General features: G+C 37.8%; 1 protein-coding gene across 2 annotated transcripts in view; it reads left to right on the forward strand.

Moving 5' to 3' along the window:
- The window catches only part of LOC110050841 (molybdenum cofactor sulfurase-like), a 111,519-nt gene that overhangs the window by 15,323 nt on the left and 76,239 nt on the right, over window positions 1-19,957 (forward strand). For both annotated transcript variants that reach the window (XR_016206054.1, XM_089284951.1), the window contains exons 3-4: window positions 312-588; window positions 12,974-13,573. Coding sequence is in view for 1 of the 2 variants with exons in the window: in XM_089284951.1 (XP_089141077.1) it covers window positions 312-588; window positions 12,974-13,573 (877 nt within the window). In the remaining variant the exon portion in view is untranslated. The remainder of the gene's footprint in view (window positions 1-311; window positions 589-12,973; window positions 13,574-19,957) is intronic.

A 19,957-nucleotide genomic window follows, 5' to 3' on the forward strand; every position in this document is an offset into this window, starting at 1 on the left:
CTTTAGTTAATTAGTTCCGTATAAACAGCTTCTAACATAATTGTAATTGTATTTCATTTTATTTTATTTTATCTATTTACTTTTTCTTTCTAATATTTATTTCTCTCGAAGATATTAGCTAACAAGCTACTCTGTAAATTTGAGGCTAAATAAAGTATATGTAAGTAATAAAGTATATGTATTCTCTAATAACTGCCTTTTAGTTACAAAACCTTGGTAAGCATTAATTGTAGTAAACCTCTCGTGAAAACATAGCAAGAGTTTGCTGTTAGCAGTTAACCATTTTGGAATACTTTCTATCTACTTTACAGATTTGAAGACGGCACTCTTCCCTTTTTAGAAATTGTTGCTTTGCATCATGCATTCAATGTGTTTGAAAAGCTAACAGGATCTATGACAGCTGTTTTGAATCACACTCACAGCATTGCGTTATATGTGTACAACAAGATGTCGTCAATGACACACGACTCTGGTAAACAATTGTGCAAGATATACTGTGACACTGATTTTAAGGACAAGACAAGGCAAGGTCCTATAATAAACTTTAACTTACGAAGAGCAAATGGAGACTTTGTGGGATATAGTGAGGTAAGAGAATGTTAGAAGAAAAATTGGCATAATTTTTTTGGTCAAGTTAGATACTGTTAAGTGGTAATTTGCTGGAGGTTATTGACCAAGCATGAAGTCAGGTTTTTTTGTTTGCTTATGGACCGAGTAAGATAGTGCCAACTTGCCCGCTTAGGTAGCAAATCTCAGGGCAGGATTTTGTTCATCTAGCATGCTCATAGAGCTAGCCATAATTATAAAAAATGTCATCCTGCCTGGTTGGGTAGCCAATCACAGCTCAGGATTTGGTTCATCTTGCCTGCTCACAGAGCTTACCATATAATAAAGCTAAAAGGAGATTATTGGACAAGGTTTTTAGTGACATCCAGAATAATCAAGGATGTGAAAAATTGATATCAGCTGAAGGTGAAGGCTGAGGCTGATAACACTTACCAAGACCTTGGTTATTAAAACAGGTGACCTGCAGATATTGGTTACTTTCCAGCCAGAGTTTTTGTGGGATTATGCAATTATTGCATAATCCCATAAAGTCATTGTTCTTCTTGAAGGTTTTAGGACTTTACGAAACCTGAGAATATCTCCCTCGATGAGAGTTAATAGTTAATGAAGATAATGAAAATTTGAGACGTAATCAGATTGTCGCATTTACAAGACGGTAGACAAGATGATATTTGAAATGTAAACTGCCTTTGCTTCTTGTCAAATTCCTGCTAAATGGCTCAAAAAGACCCAGGAACACAGGTAGATAACAGTACATTTATTTTACATGAAATTCAATGTAAATGATTGTTATTGCTGATACAGTGTTTGGGTCCCCTGTGCTTTGGGCAAGCAAGAATTTCATGAATGCAAATCGAATGGGAGCTTTAAAATTGCCTACAAGCCAAACCTTAAGTTTGTTCTTTTGTTTTTAAAGTGGTGTTTCAAACATCCACTGTCTAAGGCTGTTTTACAGTCGCTTGCACGGTGTCAAGTTAGTTATTCTTTGAATTTCTTTCGCAAGTACTCAATATCTTACTGCAGAAATGCTCTACATTGAATAAATTTTTGCACAAGCGTTTTTATAAATAGAAGCTATTGTAATTATATAGATAGCTCATTTCCTGAAGGTGCCCGCTCATACAGGGTCAACCATACTTGATTGCCGAAAAAAAAAGACATCGAAAGTCACAAAATTGATGATCTGTATGAGTTTTCGAATAATTTAAGCCGTGATTGAATGTCTTAGATGATCAACAGTCAAGAGAATTGAGGAGAATTCAAACTACGTGTTCCGCTATTTATTTATATGATATTGTAAATAAATACGCATAAATACGGACATGGCAAAATGAGGAACAAATAGTTGATAAATAGAAGCAATAACATAATCAAGTACATTCATGTAGAATAACGATACTGTTATTTACCTGTGTTCCTGTGTCTGTTTGATCTGTTTAGAACACAGGCAGCCCGAGTTCACGATGTGAGGAGTTATTATTTTTTTGGTTATCTTTATGCGAACATTCAGCGAAAACACAACATATACGGCCGACATCTACTACTATAATTACAAGATTCTCCAAAACTTGTCTGAACTCGACACAAATGTTTCTGAACATTTTCCGAACATGTTGGAAGATTGCTAAAGATTTCTGAAGATGACTGAACATTGACGAAGACTTTAGAGGAAGATCCGAAGATGTTTAAATCATACACCAACGAATTTGAGTACAATTTAGGGGTAAAACTTGATATCAGTGAGTTTAAAGTACATTAAATTCATGAACAACAATTTCATTACAATTTTTTGAAATGCAGGATTTTAATACTATCCTCCACTTATTTCTTGTGGGTGTTTCTGTTACTCAAACCCTAGTAAGAGCGTACTTTGTAATATCCTGTGACCTCTGTTTAGAAATTGCTGCCTTCAGCCTGTGACCTCGGGCAGCATTTTCAAGACCGACTCACTGGTCACAGATTGTTACTACACGGACTGACCCAAGCCGGCTAATAACATGTTTATTGTTTTTCCTGCAGTAAATTGGCGTACAAATGGTTTTGTTTATGCAACTTTGTCATTGTTTTGGCTTACACGCCATCTACAAACCATTTGTAACAAATATCTTTGCGTTGAGCAAGTAACTCAGATACTAGAAAAAGAAGGATGTATTAAATAAAAGATTTATTTCACACTACTTTATGTTAGTTGCATTTAGTTCACCAGTTAAGTTCTCCAGAAGTGTTTATGCAGTGTGAAATTTCATGCAAAGTTTGAAGTTGTACTACAAAAACAATCTCTGTCAGTCGTTGCTAATCACTTGAAATCAGACTTTTCTACTGTAAATTGAAAAGTAGAAAGCAGAGAAATTCTCCAGAGAAATTCTCTCATATGCAGCAACAACCAGAGAGATAAACTGGACTGAAACTGAATCATTTTTTACTTAAAATTGTGCAGAGAGAGATCCACACAGGATTATGCGCCATTACAGGGCCGAGCTACAAACGACCAAACAAACTCTCACAACTTCAAAACACTCAATTGAATTTACTTACAGTGACTTTCCTTGCCATTTAAGGGTGAGCGGTGATGAACTTGCATTGATTAATCAGCAATGGAAGTGTAAAAAGAGTAAAAGATTGAGGATTAATGCTAATTCATTCCAGAAAAAAGATCAACATGACAGAATCCCCCCACTGTGGTGGGTTGGATGGGAAAATTCTGGAACCAATCAGATTGCAGGACTTGTTTAAATCTGCTCGCTCACCAGTTGAGAAAAAGATAAGACCATATATTTTACTTTCCTCCTTCAGTATGTTAGGACTACAGTATATTTTACTTTCCTCCTTTAGTACACTAGTATGACCATACATTGACTCCTAAATTGTACTTAAATTCGTGGGTGTATGATCAAAACATCTTGGGATCATCTTCACCAACATCTTTGTCAATCTTTGGTTATCTTGTGAAATTTTCAGTAATTTTCAGAGCATTCTTTTGTTTGTGTGGCCTTGCGACACGTTTTCCTCCTTCAATACGTTCGTACAACCGCATATTTTATTTTCCTTCAGAACGTTAGTACTACCGTGTATTTTATTATCCTCTAGGACATTAGTACAACCGTACATTTTAATTTCCTCTAGTACGTTAGTACGACGGTATATTTTACATTCCTCCTTCAGTATGTTAGTAAGACCATATATTTTACTTTCCTTCAGTGCGTTAGTAGGACTGTATATTTTGCTTCCCTCTAGTACGTTAGTACAACCATATATTTATAGAAGTTGTGATACAGTTGGAGGAAACAAGACCACAGTTTCACAGGCAGATTTTTGGCCGGGGAACATACATAAACTTTATTAACATGTCGAAAAAATATTTAGCTGAGCGGAAACACCCTCCTACTAATTTTGGACACTTAATATAATTTAAAACCTACTAACTATATGAAAGGCCACAGGCAGGAGCATCCCTTAGGTTTTTTGGCCATTTTGAAAGTGCTCAAAAATAGCTGAATTTTGGCATGCGGGTTTCGGTTTACCTGAGAAACATTGCTCTGAAGTTTTTTTCGCTGGGGTGCTCCTCGTTCTTGAGAAATAACGTATGCTAAAAAACTCAGTTTTCCAAGCGGCATCTTTTGGAGATCTTTTGTTGAACAAAAAACAAAAGAAACCTTATTATTTTGTTGAAGAGCAAACAGGCAGACTGTTTATAGTGTATTTCACACAACCTAATTAGCTGTCTTTAAGTCAAAGGAAAATAGTATATAGAGAGGAAATCTGGGAACAGATTGTTTACATCGGTTATTGTGAAGTGAACACAACACGTGAATCGATCGAGCGTCAAACGAAATACCATCAAACAAAAAAGAGATGTGCAGCATTAGAGCTCTGTCAACTAATATCCATAGCATTGTTTTAAAGTACCTTGTATGGCTGCCTGGTGGTTGAGAGGCATCATGAAGTCTTGATAAACCCGTAAGTGATCAGCACCTTTTAAAGAATCAAAATGTGTTCTGAAACTTTGAAGGCAGCTGGTATACTGTAATCGTGTTATCGACGTTTGAAGTCAGATTGAGCCAGGCAGCAAAGTCCAAGAGCAGTTCTTGCCCAAGAGAAATACCCTCTTGTGAGTTGTTGCCCATTTGCCAAGCCTTGCTAGTGTCAAAGTTTGGAAAGCAAGAACTGGTTTTAGAGTTATAAAATTTGTCTTTTATCAACCGCCATGTTTTCCCACACACGAGGTGTAAAGACCCTTCTTGCCATGCATTGCGATCACATTCTGCGGACGTTTCTCAAACTGGTAACTAAATTGTTTTTCATTTTTCATTTAAACATAATAATGGCCAACAAGTAGCGATCAGTTGTAACTTAGATCTGTGATCCAGGTTGCGTTGATTTTATCTCATATCGGCATGATTTGTAGTGTTTTGAACTTCTGGGATCGGCGGACATGCAGATGTATGGAGACCCGTATGTTGCGAAGGGTTAATTTGTTTAGCTGTCAACCCTATTTATAGAGCATTTTCACGTGAAGTCATCAAATTCTTAAATCCAAAACTAAAGAGCCATAAAAGTTGTTATCCTCATCAAGCATAAGAAGTACTAGCGCATTTTAAATTTCGAAGTTATGGCGGTGCGTGACATAAAGCTACGATCATGTTTGTCGAAAAATATGTATTTATCTTGTGATTTTTAGCCATTTAAGACGCTGTATTTGGAAAAGTGCTTATTTAATGTTTATTTGTTCAGTGCAAGATAATCATTGTCTCAGATAACCAAAGTAAGTTCCAGATGTTAACGCTATTTTCCGGCAACCATATTGGTGTACCACAGAACACCAACATGGCGGCTCCATACGAGGTTCTGTAAATTTGCGCGGAACATTTCGAGGAATGTCTCAAGTTTGGGACAATGCACCCACCTTAAACTTGGAGAACTGTCTTCTTTATTTATCCTCTGTAATATCACAATTTCTTGACCTTATCTACTGAATGGTTTTTGATATTACTTTTTATTGCGTGGCAATAAAAATGCTCTATAGGCCCTCTTCTTTGACTGTTTGGTAGTGACATCTACGTTGATTGCTGTATTTGATTTGACCATCCTAGTTCGACAAGGTAGTTTCGATGTTTATCAGCTGACTGAACATGGCGTAAGAGTCCTGGTTTTTATTGTTATTATTATTATTATTATTATTATTATTTAATTATTTTTTATTTTTTAAATTTTTTTTCATAGTGCAACTAACAAACTTGACTATTAAGTAGGGAAATCAACCTATGGTGACTGTTGCTAGTTGCCTAAACAAACCACAACTGAAGCCCTAACTTTGCTGAATAACGTTGGACTAATCTCTAATCCTAATTAACTTAAAACCCTAACCACAAGAGCCTCGAGCATTTTACTGACCTTATGTGATATTAGCATCTCTGTTGTAATGCGTTCTGATGAAATCAACATTTCACTGTTTTCTAAGTGAAATGAACATCCTTGCCATCACGCGTTAACGTGAAATCAACATTTTTACCTATTTAGACCTGAAATCGACATTTTTGAGCTTATACATTGCGTGAAATTAACATTTTGCTGTCTTGTAAGTGAAATCAACATCCTTTCTGTCACGCGTTAACGTGAAATCAACATTTAAACCTTTTTTAACCTAAAATCGACATTTTTGAGCTTATACGTTACGTGAAATTCACATTTTGCTCCTTTCTAAGAGAAATCAACATCCTTGCCGTCACGCGTTAACGTGAAATCAGCATTTAAACCTTTTTTGACCTACCATCGACATTTTTGAGCTTATATGTTGCGTGAAATTGACATTTTGCTGCTTTCTAAGAGAAATCAACATCCTTGCCATCACTTGCTAACGTGAAATCAACATTTAAACCGTTTTTGACCTAAAATCAACATTTTTGAGCCTATATGTTACATGAAATTGACATTTTGCTGCTTTCTAAGAGAAATCAATGTCCTTGCTGTCACGCATTAACATGAGTAAACATTTTAACCACTTTTGACCTGAAATCATCAAAATTGAGCTTATATACGTTGCGCGAAATTGACATTTTGCTGGTTTCTAAGTGAAATCAAAGTCCTTGCGGTTGCGGCGGGCTGATCCTTTGTTATAATAAATCAAGGCAAGACTTTGACTTATAACAAAGGCTTGGCAAGGCTATTATAACAAAGGATTGGCTCAGTTTATCATAACAAAGGCCTGGCTTCATTTATTTGAAGGACTCGGTGGGAAAAGGGCTTTAGGTATTTTAATGAAAAGTGAACTTTGTCGAAAATGCTCCAAATTTCGCATGCAGTTTTCTTTAGGTAGGTTAAGCAATGTCGCGTAGTTTTTGCACTAAAGTTCACTTTGTTTTCGAGATATTGCATATGCAATAAACCTCTTGGTTTTTCCAAAGTGTGTGCCTTTTTTGGATACGTTATTTCTTGAGAACGAAGAGAAACTTCAGAGCAATGTTTCTCAGGTAAAACGAAGCCCACATGCCAGCTATTTTTGAGCACTTTCAAAAATGGCCGAAAAATCTATGGGACGTTCTTGCCCACAGCCTTTCATATTGTCTAGTAAATAATAGGCCATTTGGAAACAAAAGTTTTGCGCAATTCTATGACTTAAAATGGTGTAAGAATATATTATAATCAATTGAAATAATCCACTTTACGCTCAATTGCGGATTAGTTAATCGGCAGATTAATCTCCTTTTGAGCAACCATTTTCTAACACCCGATTAGCTAACCCACAATTAGGAAATTTAATTGACAATTAGGCTTAATTGGATGTTAGTTAAATCGCGGTTTTGAACAACCGGGCCCAGTACGTTTGTACAACCGTACAGTTTAGTTTCCTTCAGTACATTTGCAGAACTGTACCTTTTACTGTCCTTCAAAACATTGGTACAACAGTATATTTTACTTTCCTTCAGTACGTTAGTATATGACTGTATAATTATTTTACTTTCCTTCAGAATGCTACTAGGACTGTATATTTTACTTTGCTTCAAGACGTTAGGACGACCGTAAATTTTACTTTTCTTGAGTATGTTAGTACAACCATGTATTTTACTTTTCTCATTCAGTATGTTAGTACGACAGTGTATTTTACTTTCCTTCAGTACGTAAGTATGACTTTATATTTTACTTCCGTTCACTACGTTATTACGACCGTATATTTTACTTTCCGTCAGAACATTTATATGTTAATACGACCGCATATTTCACAAAATTTATGTTTGAGAGCAAAAAATTGAAGAAGCAGGGGTTGGTCAATTTTTTTGCTATGCAGGCTTTCTTCGCTTTTAGTCAAATCCCTTCAAACTGGTTCAAAAAGACCCAGGAACACAGGTAAATAACAGTACATTTATTTTACATGTATGTATATGATTGCGTTATTGCTGATACAGTGTTCAGATACCCTGTGGTTAAGGTAACTTTCCACCTTCAGGGGTGTCCTTCAGAAAAAAAAAATTAATTCCTACACACGCCAGTTTCAATACAACCGGAACAATCTACATGTCAGAAGAAAGGTTATTAAATGAGGTTTATGATAAAAATACAATTTAAGCAAGGTTTTATTTTAAGAACTCCAGGAGCCGGTAAGATGTGAAACAAAAGAGGGTTGTTCTATTGAGTTTATTGGTTATTGGGTGCTGCAACACAAGCAAAATGGCTGCACAGTCTTATTTTGATATTTTTTGATATCCTGATGGGTTGTCTAGATATTGGCATCTTAAGCTGGAGTACCTAAAAATATGCCTGATGTGTTGCATAAATGGACACAAACAAATTCAAAGTGTGTGGGGAAATTTTGATATTTTGCATGTTTTTCCTGTGGTGGCCATAAATCCATCAATTCTGCATACCCTTTAAACTCAATCAAGTAAACAGTATTCTGTAACACATTTGTTTCTTAAAAGTAACAACTTGTCTATGTTGATGCCAGAGATCCAAAAAAATGTATGTTACATAATTCACCTATTTCTACACCTTTATCTTTCCAGTGATTGCCTTCTCACGTGTAGCAATTCAACTCCCAGATACTTACATTGAAAAACAAAAATCTCCAACCGAATGGAACAAACTATGCAAAAGCCCACAAATACGCATTTCAGACCTATTTTTTGTTCATTTACAGTGTTTCCGCCAGACCGCGCCATTGCGGGAATCCCACGTCGTAATCAGAGATGGGCCCCAAGAAAAACGAAAAAAGGGCCCATTTTGCCCTTTCCTTTTTCAAGGCTACAGGCTTAACACAGGCATAGTATTCTAAAAGATATCCCAGGGCTCGAAATTGCGACTGATATGTTTGCCGATGCAACTAACATTTCATCTTTGGTAACAAAGCAAAAATTCTGGTTTAGTTGCCATAATGGCAACTACATTTCTCTGTGTTGACGATCAATAACTGTTATTTTGTCACACATTATGCCATTCTAGAAAATGATATTGAAAGATCTTTGCTTCTAAAACATTCAACATAACAAAAGAAGTCAATCCATCCTTTTGCTTCTCTCACATTGGAAAACTTCAAAATGGCTAACCATGTTCGAAATCGCCCTATGATGCATTGCAAACCCTTGATCATTGACTATGTTATGTATGCCTATGGATTGCACTCTTATAATACACGGATCCTTCATGTACTAGTATCTGATTCAAAAGAAACTTTATTGAGTAGAAACACTTCAAGAAGCACTTACTATTAAATTCTCATAGATCCTAATAAACTGTTTTATTTTGCTTGGTACCCTGATGCATTTTTTCGTTCAGTAGCTTTCAATTTATTGGCCCCTTTCCTAAAACAGTGGCCCCTAAAAATGGTCTTCAGGGGCCACTTTAACCCTCAAGTAAAATTTTCTGGCTGAAACACTGCATGGGAAATTGGGAAAGGAAATAATGTCTATAAAGTGGATTTCCACAATACATACTTAACTGATAAATGACTCTTCCAAAACAGAATACCCTTTGTTAATTCTAAATTTCATTACAACAAAAATTACAACAAAGCTCTATAAATTTGGGTAAAACACTTCTCCAAATAACATGCAAATGAAAAACCGCACAGACATAAATCTTGTGACGGGGTGGAGGCCCTGGACCCGGGACCTCCAGATTACAACACCAGTGCCCTAAACCACTCAGCTACACTGCCTCCACACTGTATTTTGTGCCCGTTGCATCATCGTGTTTTCATAGCTATCTTCGGTCATCTTGCAGTTTTAATTCCCGGTCAGGCCAACCTAGTTTTTATGGGAGGGTGGCATAACCCAAGACCCCCTAGGATGAGGGGCCTTGGGGCCCCTAATTCATCACAGCCGCCTTCCCCTCCAGCTGCAGATGCCTACTTCAAAACATTTTGAAACCCCTGTTCACTTTCTCCTATTTTAGTTCCATCAGTTTGAGGATTTTTGCAAATTGAAAGTGCTAACATGGTTTAATGGCTAAAAGAAAGAGATAGGGAGAAAGGGGGTCTCTGCCCCTTTGTAATTGAAAATAATCTGATGAAAGCCATTATTTATTACACAGCTTTGAATTTTTTGATAGAATGTGCTGGCCCAATGAATCAAAAAAATCAAAATCAGAATACTAGGATGTTTTTTTTTTATCTGTGAACACCATTATATCCAAAATTGACCTAACTGACTCTCCAATGTCACAATCTTTTACATAACCTGTTTGATTGTGATGTATGATGCTGGGCAAAACATTTTTACTGTCACTGCAATTACTTTTGAAATTTTTTTCACGTCAACATTGAGGAGAGAGGTCAGTTGCCAATTGCTGTTTGATCTTTACCTTGCTTCTCAATTTAAGTGATAACTGCTTTCCTTTGAGAGCTGGACATTTCTCCATATTTAAAGGACTCCCGCTTGTACTTTCTATAATAGAGTCCCCAATTAATTCCCAACAGGTTTTATAATATTCAATTGGTAATCCATCATCACCTGGTGATTTGTTATTCTGAAAGCTATCTAGGATTAATTTTATTTCCTCAGGGGATATTTTATCTCCACAAGATGCACCTTATGGTTGTATCATTTTAATTTATTGAGATAGTTGAATGATGTTCAGGTTGCTTAGAAACATTTCTTTAGTGTTGCAGTCCATGTTGGTAGATCTTGATTTATATGGGTCGTGATAAAAGCATCTCTGTTTATGAAATATTTTGTAGGGATTAGTAACTGTTGTAATAACACCGCATACAAGTAACTTTCTTATGTTTCGTTCTTTGGCATTTTGTTTAAAATAAGAAATGGCATGGTCCCGAATGTTATATTTCAGCCAATTCCATTGTTAATCTGATAAGTTATTAGCTCCCATTGTTTTCCATTGTGGGAACTTATTTTTCAAGTCATCAAGATAATTTCCATCTTCAAGAGGTGAGACATTCATTTTCCAAATGCCACAGCCTTTAAGGACGGTGCCTACTGAATACAAAGGCTTTTGCACCAGATTAAGACTGTGCGGAAAAAGTAGATCTTTGCAAGGGCTATTGGAATCCACAAAGAAAAATGGGGGTAGCCACACATTTTTTTGAGATAATTAGCCTTGAATCTCAACAGAAATGCTAACATCAGCATTTTTCTGAAAAAGAAGGAGAGGATAGTTCTTCACAAATTTCCTAAGAATTCACCTTTATGTACAGAAAAACAAACACACTTATAAATATCTTAAAACTACTTGGTGAAACATAACATAAAAACCATTTTTGGTATGTTTTTAATGACAAAATGGTTGCCACAGCACTTTTGGTGTCTCTGACAGCCTTCCTCTGGTTCAGCTAAAATACAGTCTAAACAGCTTTTCCTCACAACCAGAAACTAATCACGTGTTGAATAGGCTTGCCACTTCCATTTCATAACATAAAATGTAGGGGTAACTGCACGTTTTTTAAAGTTATTCATCGTTTTTGAAAACTTTATGGTGCCTGTTACATTTTTTCCCATCATCTCCCCAGTAAGTTAAATTTTTGCATCTCTTGCACTTGTTTTGCACACGCACTATGCCATCTGCAGGTACATGTTTTCATTTGGATTTCAGTATAATTTTTGACAGATAACAGCTAGTTTTTTTAACCTGAAGCCGTTAACAGCTAGTGGTCAGCGATATGCTATTCTGGTATTCCTGGTTTTAGTACAGGTTCATTAAACTTGATTTGGTCACAGCAGGAAACTTTTGCTTTCATTTTAGTCGCGTACTTGGTAGCATAGTTGATTACGTCAATGCCAACCCTAGCACACGCATGGAGTAAACCATGTCTTGCATGATGCGCAGAATGTGTGTGTACAATAGTAGCCACCGTCCTTAACACGCTGATACGAATTGGTTGAAGCTAGCCCAATCGCTGCGTGATCTGTTTTTATCGCTGGAATAATATTTGTTGAATTCACAAAGTCCTGCGGGTTGTTTGATGTTAGCCAAAACTATAGTCCAAGTGACTAAATATCACCTCAAAACAGAATACCTGGATCCCTCGTAATATAATTTAAGTTTGTTTTTGCAAGACAGACATCACAGAAAGTATCCTGCAAGCCTTGAACCCGTTTGGATGGTTTTTTCCCCCCAAGTGCTGTTGCTAAAATCATGAGTGTTTTACCTGTGTTTGTATTATCCAAGGCACATGACTTGCATCTTCTTGCAAGACTTTACTCGGCAGGTATATTTTGCAGGCTGCAGGTTGCAGGTTGAAATTTAATTATAACTGGAAAACTGCTGGCACTTACAGGTGGTAGACTTACTGTAACTGTTACATGAGCGATGGGAGGAGAGTATACTCCTATTATTTTAAGCCTGCAATGAATTATCGTTTTTGAAGAAACATCTGAAATATCATCTGAAATATCTGCTGAATTTGGTTATTTCTTCCCTGTGAGTACCAAAATAAAAGCACACTGAGTTTGTGCTAGTATATTCCGTCGGTTAAAATCTTAAGACTTATATCATTTCATTTCTTTATTTATTTGCTTTATTTGTGATGGCAATCTTCTGTTGTTGAGGGAAGACCCGAGCCAAATCTGGAATCGATGGAAACATCTATGGAACGGCCATCCAGATGGCTTTGAAGAAATTTCACTGGTCTCATAAGTACTTATAGCGGATCGATCATGTTCTCAATATGTGAAAGACGCGAACTACTTTATGTAAGAACCTCTGACCAGTATATAGGTTATTAATTATTTTTAGTGCCAGCGGTTTTCCAGTTAAAATTAAATTGCAACCTGCAACCTGCAACCTGCAAAATATACCTGCTGGACTTTACTTCTGAAGGGTTTTCTACCAGAAAGTTAAAAGACAGTTGAAATCTTTCTGGGCTGTTGTTGGTATTTCTTGTCCTCAAAATCACATCAGCTTTGCTTAATTTTAATCATGTTTTAAAAGTGTTGCTAAAAAATTATACTATTTTTAACAGGTAGAAAAGATGGCCAGCTTATACAATATTCACCTAAGGACAGGTTGCTTTTGCAACACAGGGGCCTGTCAGAAATTTCTGAGCCTATCAAATAAGCAAGTGAAGGACAATCTGTCTGCAGGTCACGTGTGTGGGGATGATGTAGATCTTATTGAAGGAAAACCTACTGGCTCGGTGAGAATCTCATTTGGCTACATGTCAAACTTTGCTGATGCAGAAACATTTCTAAATTTCCTTGAAGAATGCTTTCTAGATGGTGACTTAAATGTCACCTCTAGTGCACAGGACAGTTTGCACAGTGATGCTATGTTAACCACAGAATCAGTACTGGGCAAACATTTTCAAGATACAGTTGCACCTGCTTGTCACAAAAAGAGTGCTTCAAATGACATCCGTAGCAACTTCCAACAGGATTTAGCTGTAGATTCAACGACAGAGCAGAAAAATTATCCTACAGCATCTGCCAATGCTAAAATGCTTGATGATTGCCAAGTGTTTAAATCTCAGCTTCCTAAGTCTGTCCACAGTGTCCATCATTCAGAGGACCTAAGGCTGATGAAGATTTGCATTTATCCCATCAAGTCTTGTGCAGCTTTTGAGGTAATAATATATCGATTTAGCAAAGTCTAAAAGCGGAGCTCCTGGGTTGGGTTGCTCAAAGCTCAATAAAGATAACCCAGGATAAGCGAGAATTTTGATTTGAGTTTTGTAACTTTCCGTTGAGGTTTTCTGTATATTGTTTGGCCTTCTGCTTTGAGTTTGAATAATCTCAAGTTGCACAAAACAAAAGCAGTGAAAAATTTTTGTGTACAAGAAAAAATTACTAAATACTTTTAATCCTGGGTTAACTTTAGCCAGCCTCCAAACAACTATTTACAACAAGTTAACCTGCGTGAGCCCGCGATCCAACTCAAAACTAGCACTTGGTCAGCGTCAACTTTAAAAACCATGTGATGTTGATGAGCTCTAAACTTGAGCCCATGATATGGTCACGTGGTACTGGTCAGTGGATACCTTGTTTTGACAGGTCAATTGACCATAACATGGATGTCCAATATCAAAGTATCCTATAAAACAAGGATGCATGTTGCTGTCAACCTACTAGCTGGAGTATGGCCACCTTCTTGCGTGACTCCGCCGTCGGCAGTACCCTAGCGGTATCGCCTAAGAGCAATACCACTAGCCACGATAGCCACGAGAAAATGAATGCATGGGTTTCCTTTACTTTCCTGTATGGGTATGGTGCTCTGCTTGATGGCTCAGCTCTGCTATTATTTATGGCTAACTTGCCGCATTGGGATTTACCATTTAATTAATAGACATTTTAAATGTGGAAATTTTAGTAGACATTTTAAATGGATTGGGTGCTTCCCTGTTCTATTGGTTTGGTTCCCTGGGACGGTGTTACTCCCTATAATGGCCTATACAGGGAAGCTCCGCCCGAAAGGGTAGGAACTTCATGAGTTGAGGTGTATGAAAGGGTAGGGAAATCTGTCATTTAGGTATTTTAAAGGGCCTCTAATTTAAATATTTCGTACAAATGCACCTTATGGCTGTATCATTTAATTTATTAAGCACTACATGAAAACTGATAAGAAGACTTCCATTTTTGGAGATTTAGTTATAAGATGGGTTAGTTACAGCAGTAATAGTGTTTGTAAGTAGGTATGTAAAAGGAGTACTTTTTCAATAATAGGTATACCAAAGGGGTACCTCCTTTTTTTGTCAAAATGTACATAAAAAGGTAAGGGGTGGACCTCAGGGTGGAGTCTTTCCTGAGGGTTTAATTGATCAACTTTTTAACTGCCATCAAAATTTGTAAAAGCAATTGATTAAGTGAACTTTTTCAGTTGTGATATGTCACCAATATTCAACACTGTTTTTAACCTGATGACTTAAATGCACGAAAATATATGGATGGCAAATTCAATGAACATGCACTAATGCTAAGAACACAGGAACAGTGTACTCTTTTAAAAAAAGCTAAACCACCTACATATAGAGTAACTGCTAGGCACTTAAATTGCTGCCTGCTAAAGGACAAAACAGTAACTGACAACTGCAAAAGGCATAATGCTGGCTGGAAGAATTTGCCATTTGAGTCAGCAATGTTAGTATAGGCAAGTGTATGAATGCAAGTGCAATTAAGGATTTACACTACCAGAGATATTTGAAAATTCTCACAAAATTGCACAAACCTTTAGGCGAGTGCAATTTGAAAGAATTTGCAAATATCAGGAGTACGATGTTTTAACATGCTCAGACATTATCAATGAAAAAAAACAGTATGAATATTCTATAAGTACAAGAAAAACAGTTCATTAAAAAGAAAAGTAATATAAAAATATGCTACAAGCTAAACAAAGAGTTAAGCACTGATGAGTCACTCTGAGTGTTAAGGCTAGGTCTCAATTCTTTGATGAATAGCATTTCGTAAACGAGGCAGTCAAATTTCCTGTGGCACTTCTTGAGAACACAAAATTGGCCCTCATTAAGAAGGTTTTTGTCATCGTTCACATCTAAAATATGTTTACCGATAGCCAAATAGTTGTATTTAGCAATGCGTTGACAAAGGTGTCGGGCTCTATAGCCAACATAATCTGCATCACACAGATCACATGCAAATTTACAAACAATGCAATGCTGACTTACAATACTTGGAGTAATTTCTTTCAGCTTAATTGTGATCTTGCTCCAATTTTTTGCTCACAAAAATAAGCTGTAAAGTGACAGCAATCTTACTGCTGAGATCATGTAATTGCCATTGGACTGCATTAGCTCTGATCTTTGAAGGAAAGAACTATTCTGATTGCGTTGACATCAGTTTTCTTTTCTGGTTTAGTTGCAATATTTTGAATAAACATATTAATTGTGGAATTTATGAGGCCAATTTGATAATCAAATTGGGAGAATATAGAGCGTAAGTTGGCATATTCCTCATTAAAGGCTTCTGTCGTAGGTGACAGGGCATAGGCATGATGTAACGTGGCTGAGAAAGTCCCAAAAGCGTGCCTGTTAATTTCCAATTAATTTGCACTGCAGTGCAAATTAAAAATTAGGATAAATTGGCTGCTGTCAGCCAATCACAGTTTAAAAATGTAAAAAGTAAACTATACAGAGTAGTATATAGGGGGTCAGACAAATACTGTTTCGCAGAGGAAGAAGTATTTCCTTGTTTTACAGCCCCCAGCTTTAAGTCCAAACCTCAGAAGCTTGGTTCGGTTGAACCAGGGGGCTGTAAAACGAGGAAATACTTCTTCCTCTTTGAAACAGTATTTGTCTAACCCCCTATATACTACTTACAACAACGGGGAGGGAGGGAGGAGCACAATAGACCATTTTACAGTTGTCTGCTCAGTGACCTGGCCTTTGTATGGCAGCGAGGCTAGAGTTGACCTTGTTTTGATACAGACTTCACTGCTTTTGTCATGTAAATGCACCTAGTTAGCATCAGAACAACTTGTTTTACACAACAAAAGCAGTGAGGTCTATCAAAACAAGGTCAACTCTAGCCTCGCTGCCATACAAAGGCCAGGTCATTGAGCAGACAACTGTAAAATGGTCTATTGGAAACAAGTGAGCCCGCTGTTATACCGCCCGAGCCGCGATGTCTCGAGCAACAAACAAGTGCGCGTGGCTGATGCGGAGCCGGAAAGAAAGCTGCGGACTTTCCGAGGCCATTCAAAACCTCCCTCCAGAGCTTCGTGAGATAATTTACAAGGAGTATCTCGCAATAAAAAGGAGGCAAAAAAAGGAAATGGGCTGGGACAAGGTCCACGAGCATATTTCAAAACTGCCTTTCTGCCAATGCATGCAGCAGATTGTGCCAACGATAATTTGTTTTGAATATGCGAACTGCCGTTTCGAGGGCTGTTGTTTCCCCTGTTTCAAAAGGGAAGGAACTCTTCATAAAGCATCGCTAAGCCCGCCGATGGAGTTAATACCTCTCATAGAAAACAGCCCAGAGTACAATAATTTTTTAAAAGTATGCTCCTGGACCTATGATTGGCACGAGTGGTTCCTTTTTGGCAGGGAGCGTTAGCGAAAAAAGGTGGCGACTAACCTTCGTTCGAAGCAAAAGTTTTGTTTTGAAATCTGCGAGTTGCGTGAGATTTTTTCTCAGAAAGACTGGAACCAAATATTCCCCAGGACCCTTGGACGAACAGTACTGAAAAACATGGAGGACAACTCAAGATTTTTTTGTTTGGGCCGAAAAAAACGAACCAGAACAGAATTTACAAAAAAAATACGCTCAGTCAGCGTGCTGTAAGTTATTTTTTCACCACAGAAGCTGCTGAAGTGAAGCGAGATGGAGGAAACGAGAAAATAGCAAGATTTGATCGCAGCGTTCGATCGATCGTAACATGAAATATTCCTTGAACAAGGGACTCAATCGAGCCTGTTTAAGTTTCCTCTGCTTCTCGCATGGCTTCAACAACTTGATATGTTATCTGTCTGACCTCTTTCTGCCAAACGGGTGTAGAAAGTTCCGTGAAAATAAAGCAAATAGCGTGGAAAAGCACAAGCATTTTGGCCTTCAGAAGTACTGTTGGGATATAATTTATTCAGCCAAGCTCTAAATATAGCTCAAGCATGACATCATCTCGCCACCCAAAAGCGCATGCGTATGTGTGTATACTGCAAAATTTAGGAAAAGGACAGAGAAGCTACACCACAAGTGAAAGGGGAGGCAAAGGGATCAATGTATATAGCTTGAAGAATTATACTATTTATCAGCGAGCAAATGAAGGTGCTTTTGGATGTGAGGGTGGCCACCTATGATTCCTAATACGGCACGTACAGGCGCTTGTCAGGGGTATGGGGTGAGACCATCAACAGTGACAACCCCGGGTGAACCCGCCCCGGCCAAGTGGAGACTGGGGGGTGCTCAGAGGTCCCTTGAGACCTCAAACCTCGTCTGGAGGTAAAACAGGCGACAGCCACCTTGTCAGCGGCAGGAAAAGTCCTAGCCGGGGCTAGGCAAGAACAGCCAACGAGCACCCCACGACAGGGCTTTTGCTTTTTTGTGTGACCTGTCACGAAACGTCACGCGTGACAGTAACGTAACCCAGTCACGAAACGTCACGCGTGAAGGTAACACGGTGTAACGCAATCTGTTTTTTATAAGACTAAGAGATAGTTTTGTGTTTTTTCACTCAAAATTTAGTTCGAATTTCTGCTTTAATCCGCAAGTTTTTTTCTATATTCTTCCCGAACCTGGTCCTGAACCTGGTTTCTTATTTTTTCAGTATCTGGCTGGATTGGATTTGTTTGTATTTGCGCAAAGTTTGAGCGTAAAGTCTCTTTAAGTTGGCGATATTTCTGCATTTCACGTGTGATCAGTTGAAACTCCGTGTCAGAAACCCGATTATCATTCAGAGTTTGTGAGACAGAGCAGTTTATCGAGTCACGTTTTGCAATAGCCAGAGAATGGATTCTCGAGTGCTTATTAACTTTGCGTTCAAGCTTCTTGTTGACAGCGGACAGGCCAGTGGAAACTGCGCCAGATAAAGCTGCTATCCCGGCAACAGGTGCGCCGATAACAATTCCAACACCTGTGAGTGATGTTGCAACAGCCCCAGAAGACAGAGCTGCCGTTATGGCGCCAAGGCTAACCACGGAATAGTGAATCGCTTTCCGGGCTTTTTTATATTTTTTCAACACAAGCCTGTAATGCTCAACCTCAGCAGATATTTCTTTTTCAATTTTACTTAGGCGGCGCTCTTGGAGGTAACAGATTTGCTGAAGACATTGCGTATATATAGAAATTTAATTTAACTCTAATTCAAAAAGAAGAGGGAAGCCCTTGAAATCAAAGAGTTCGACATTTTCATCTTTGACGCTAATAGTGATGCTATTTATGAACTCGTCTGTAGAGCAGTCTTGCAAAACCTGTTGTGGAGAACCCTGGTAGCTCACCTTTTCATAAGGCTTCCCTTTCACATCAAACAGGGCTAATACATCTGACCTTTTGCCATTGAACAGATTCCGTTCTGTGTCGATCAAATTACAATGAATAAAATATGTTGTTGGAGCTGTAAGCCTTTTTACGAATGTTGTAAAACCCAAATTTCGCCTAATATTAAACAAACCGGCTAAATCGCGATCAAGTTCAATCGGTTTTAACCCAAAATTTTTGATTACAAGCTGGCCAACAGGTTGATTTATTTCTGTTACAAGGTCATATTTATATTTTGCGAACAGACCGTCTATTTCTTTTGCCAAGCTTTCTAAATTATAATGTCCTGGGGGTAATTTACTAAGTGACAAAGCTATATCTTTGTTTTTATCTCCCAAGGAGGCCAAACCTTCTTTTTTCAAAGTGTGCCAGCTGTTGAATAAACTACAAGATATGAGTTTCATGAAATGCACTTTCGGTATCGGTTCTTCAAAAGATATTGTCCCTCCATTCTGTTGCGTGACAATAGTGAGAACAACCATTTTTATATTCAACAAATAAAATTGTGTTCAAATACAATGCTGAATGTGTGGAAAAATCCCGAGCTTGTGATAGAAGCGGCAGTCGCCAAGGAAAAGGCCTGGAAAAAGTTTTTAAGCCACTTTCCAAAAGCGGACAAAAGCTGGTTCGTTTCGCAAGAAAGCATCGACGAGAAAAAGAAAGCAACTGCGGAGGTGTTTTTCAAAGAAAGCGAAGGCTCGTTTCAAAGCGTCTTCGGCTCAGACAGAAAATATTGGAGCGAGGAAATGAAACAAGTGCTTGGTTTGGGACACAGCAGGGGTTTTCCTTACCAATTGTCGCCGCTTGGCTCAAAAGTTTCCTTGCCCATCCCTGCAGTACCTTTCGACGGCAAAGCACCAAGCTTGAAGAAAATATTCAACGATGCAATCCAAATCTACGTCACGCCTGACCAATATTTCACAACAAAATTCAGAGAAATATTTCAAGAAACCAAACTCAGGCACACTTCTGCAGCCGAATCAAAACACTGGTTAGGAGGGCCTGACATGAAATATTGGCTGCAG

This window comes from Orbicella faveolata, unplaced genomic scaffold (genome assembly GCF_042242905.1).
Source record: "Orbicella faveolata isolate gen_17 unplaced genomic scaffold, um_ofav_v1 contig_13, whole genome shotgun sequence".
Classification (NCBI taxonomy): Eukaryota; Metazoa; Cnidaria; class Anthozoa; order Scleractinia; family Merulinidae; genus Orbicella; species Orbicella faveolata.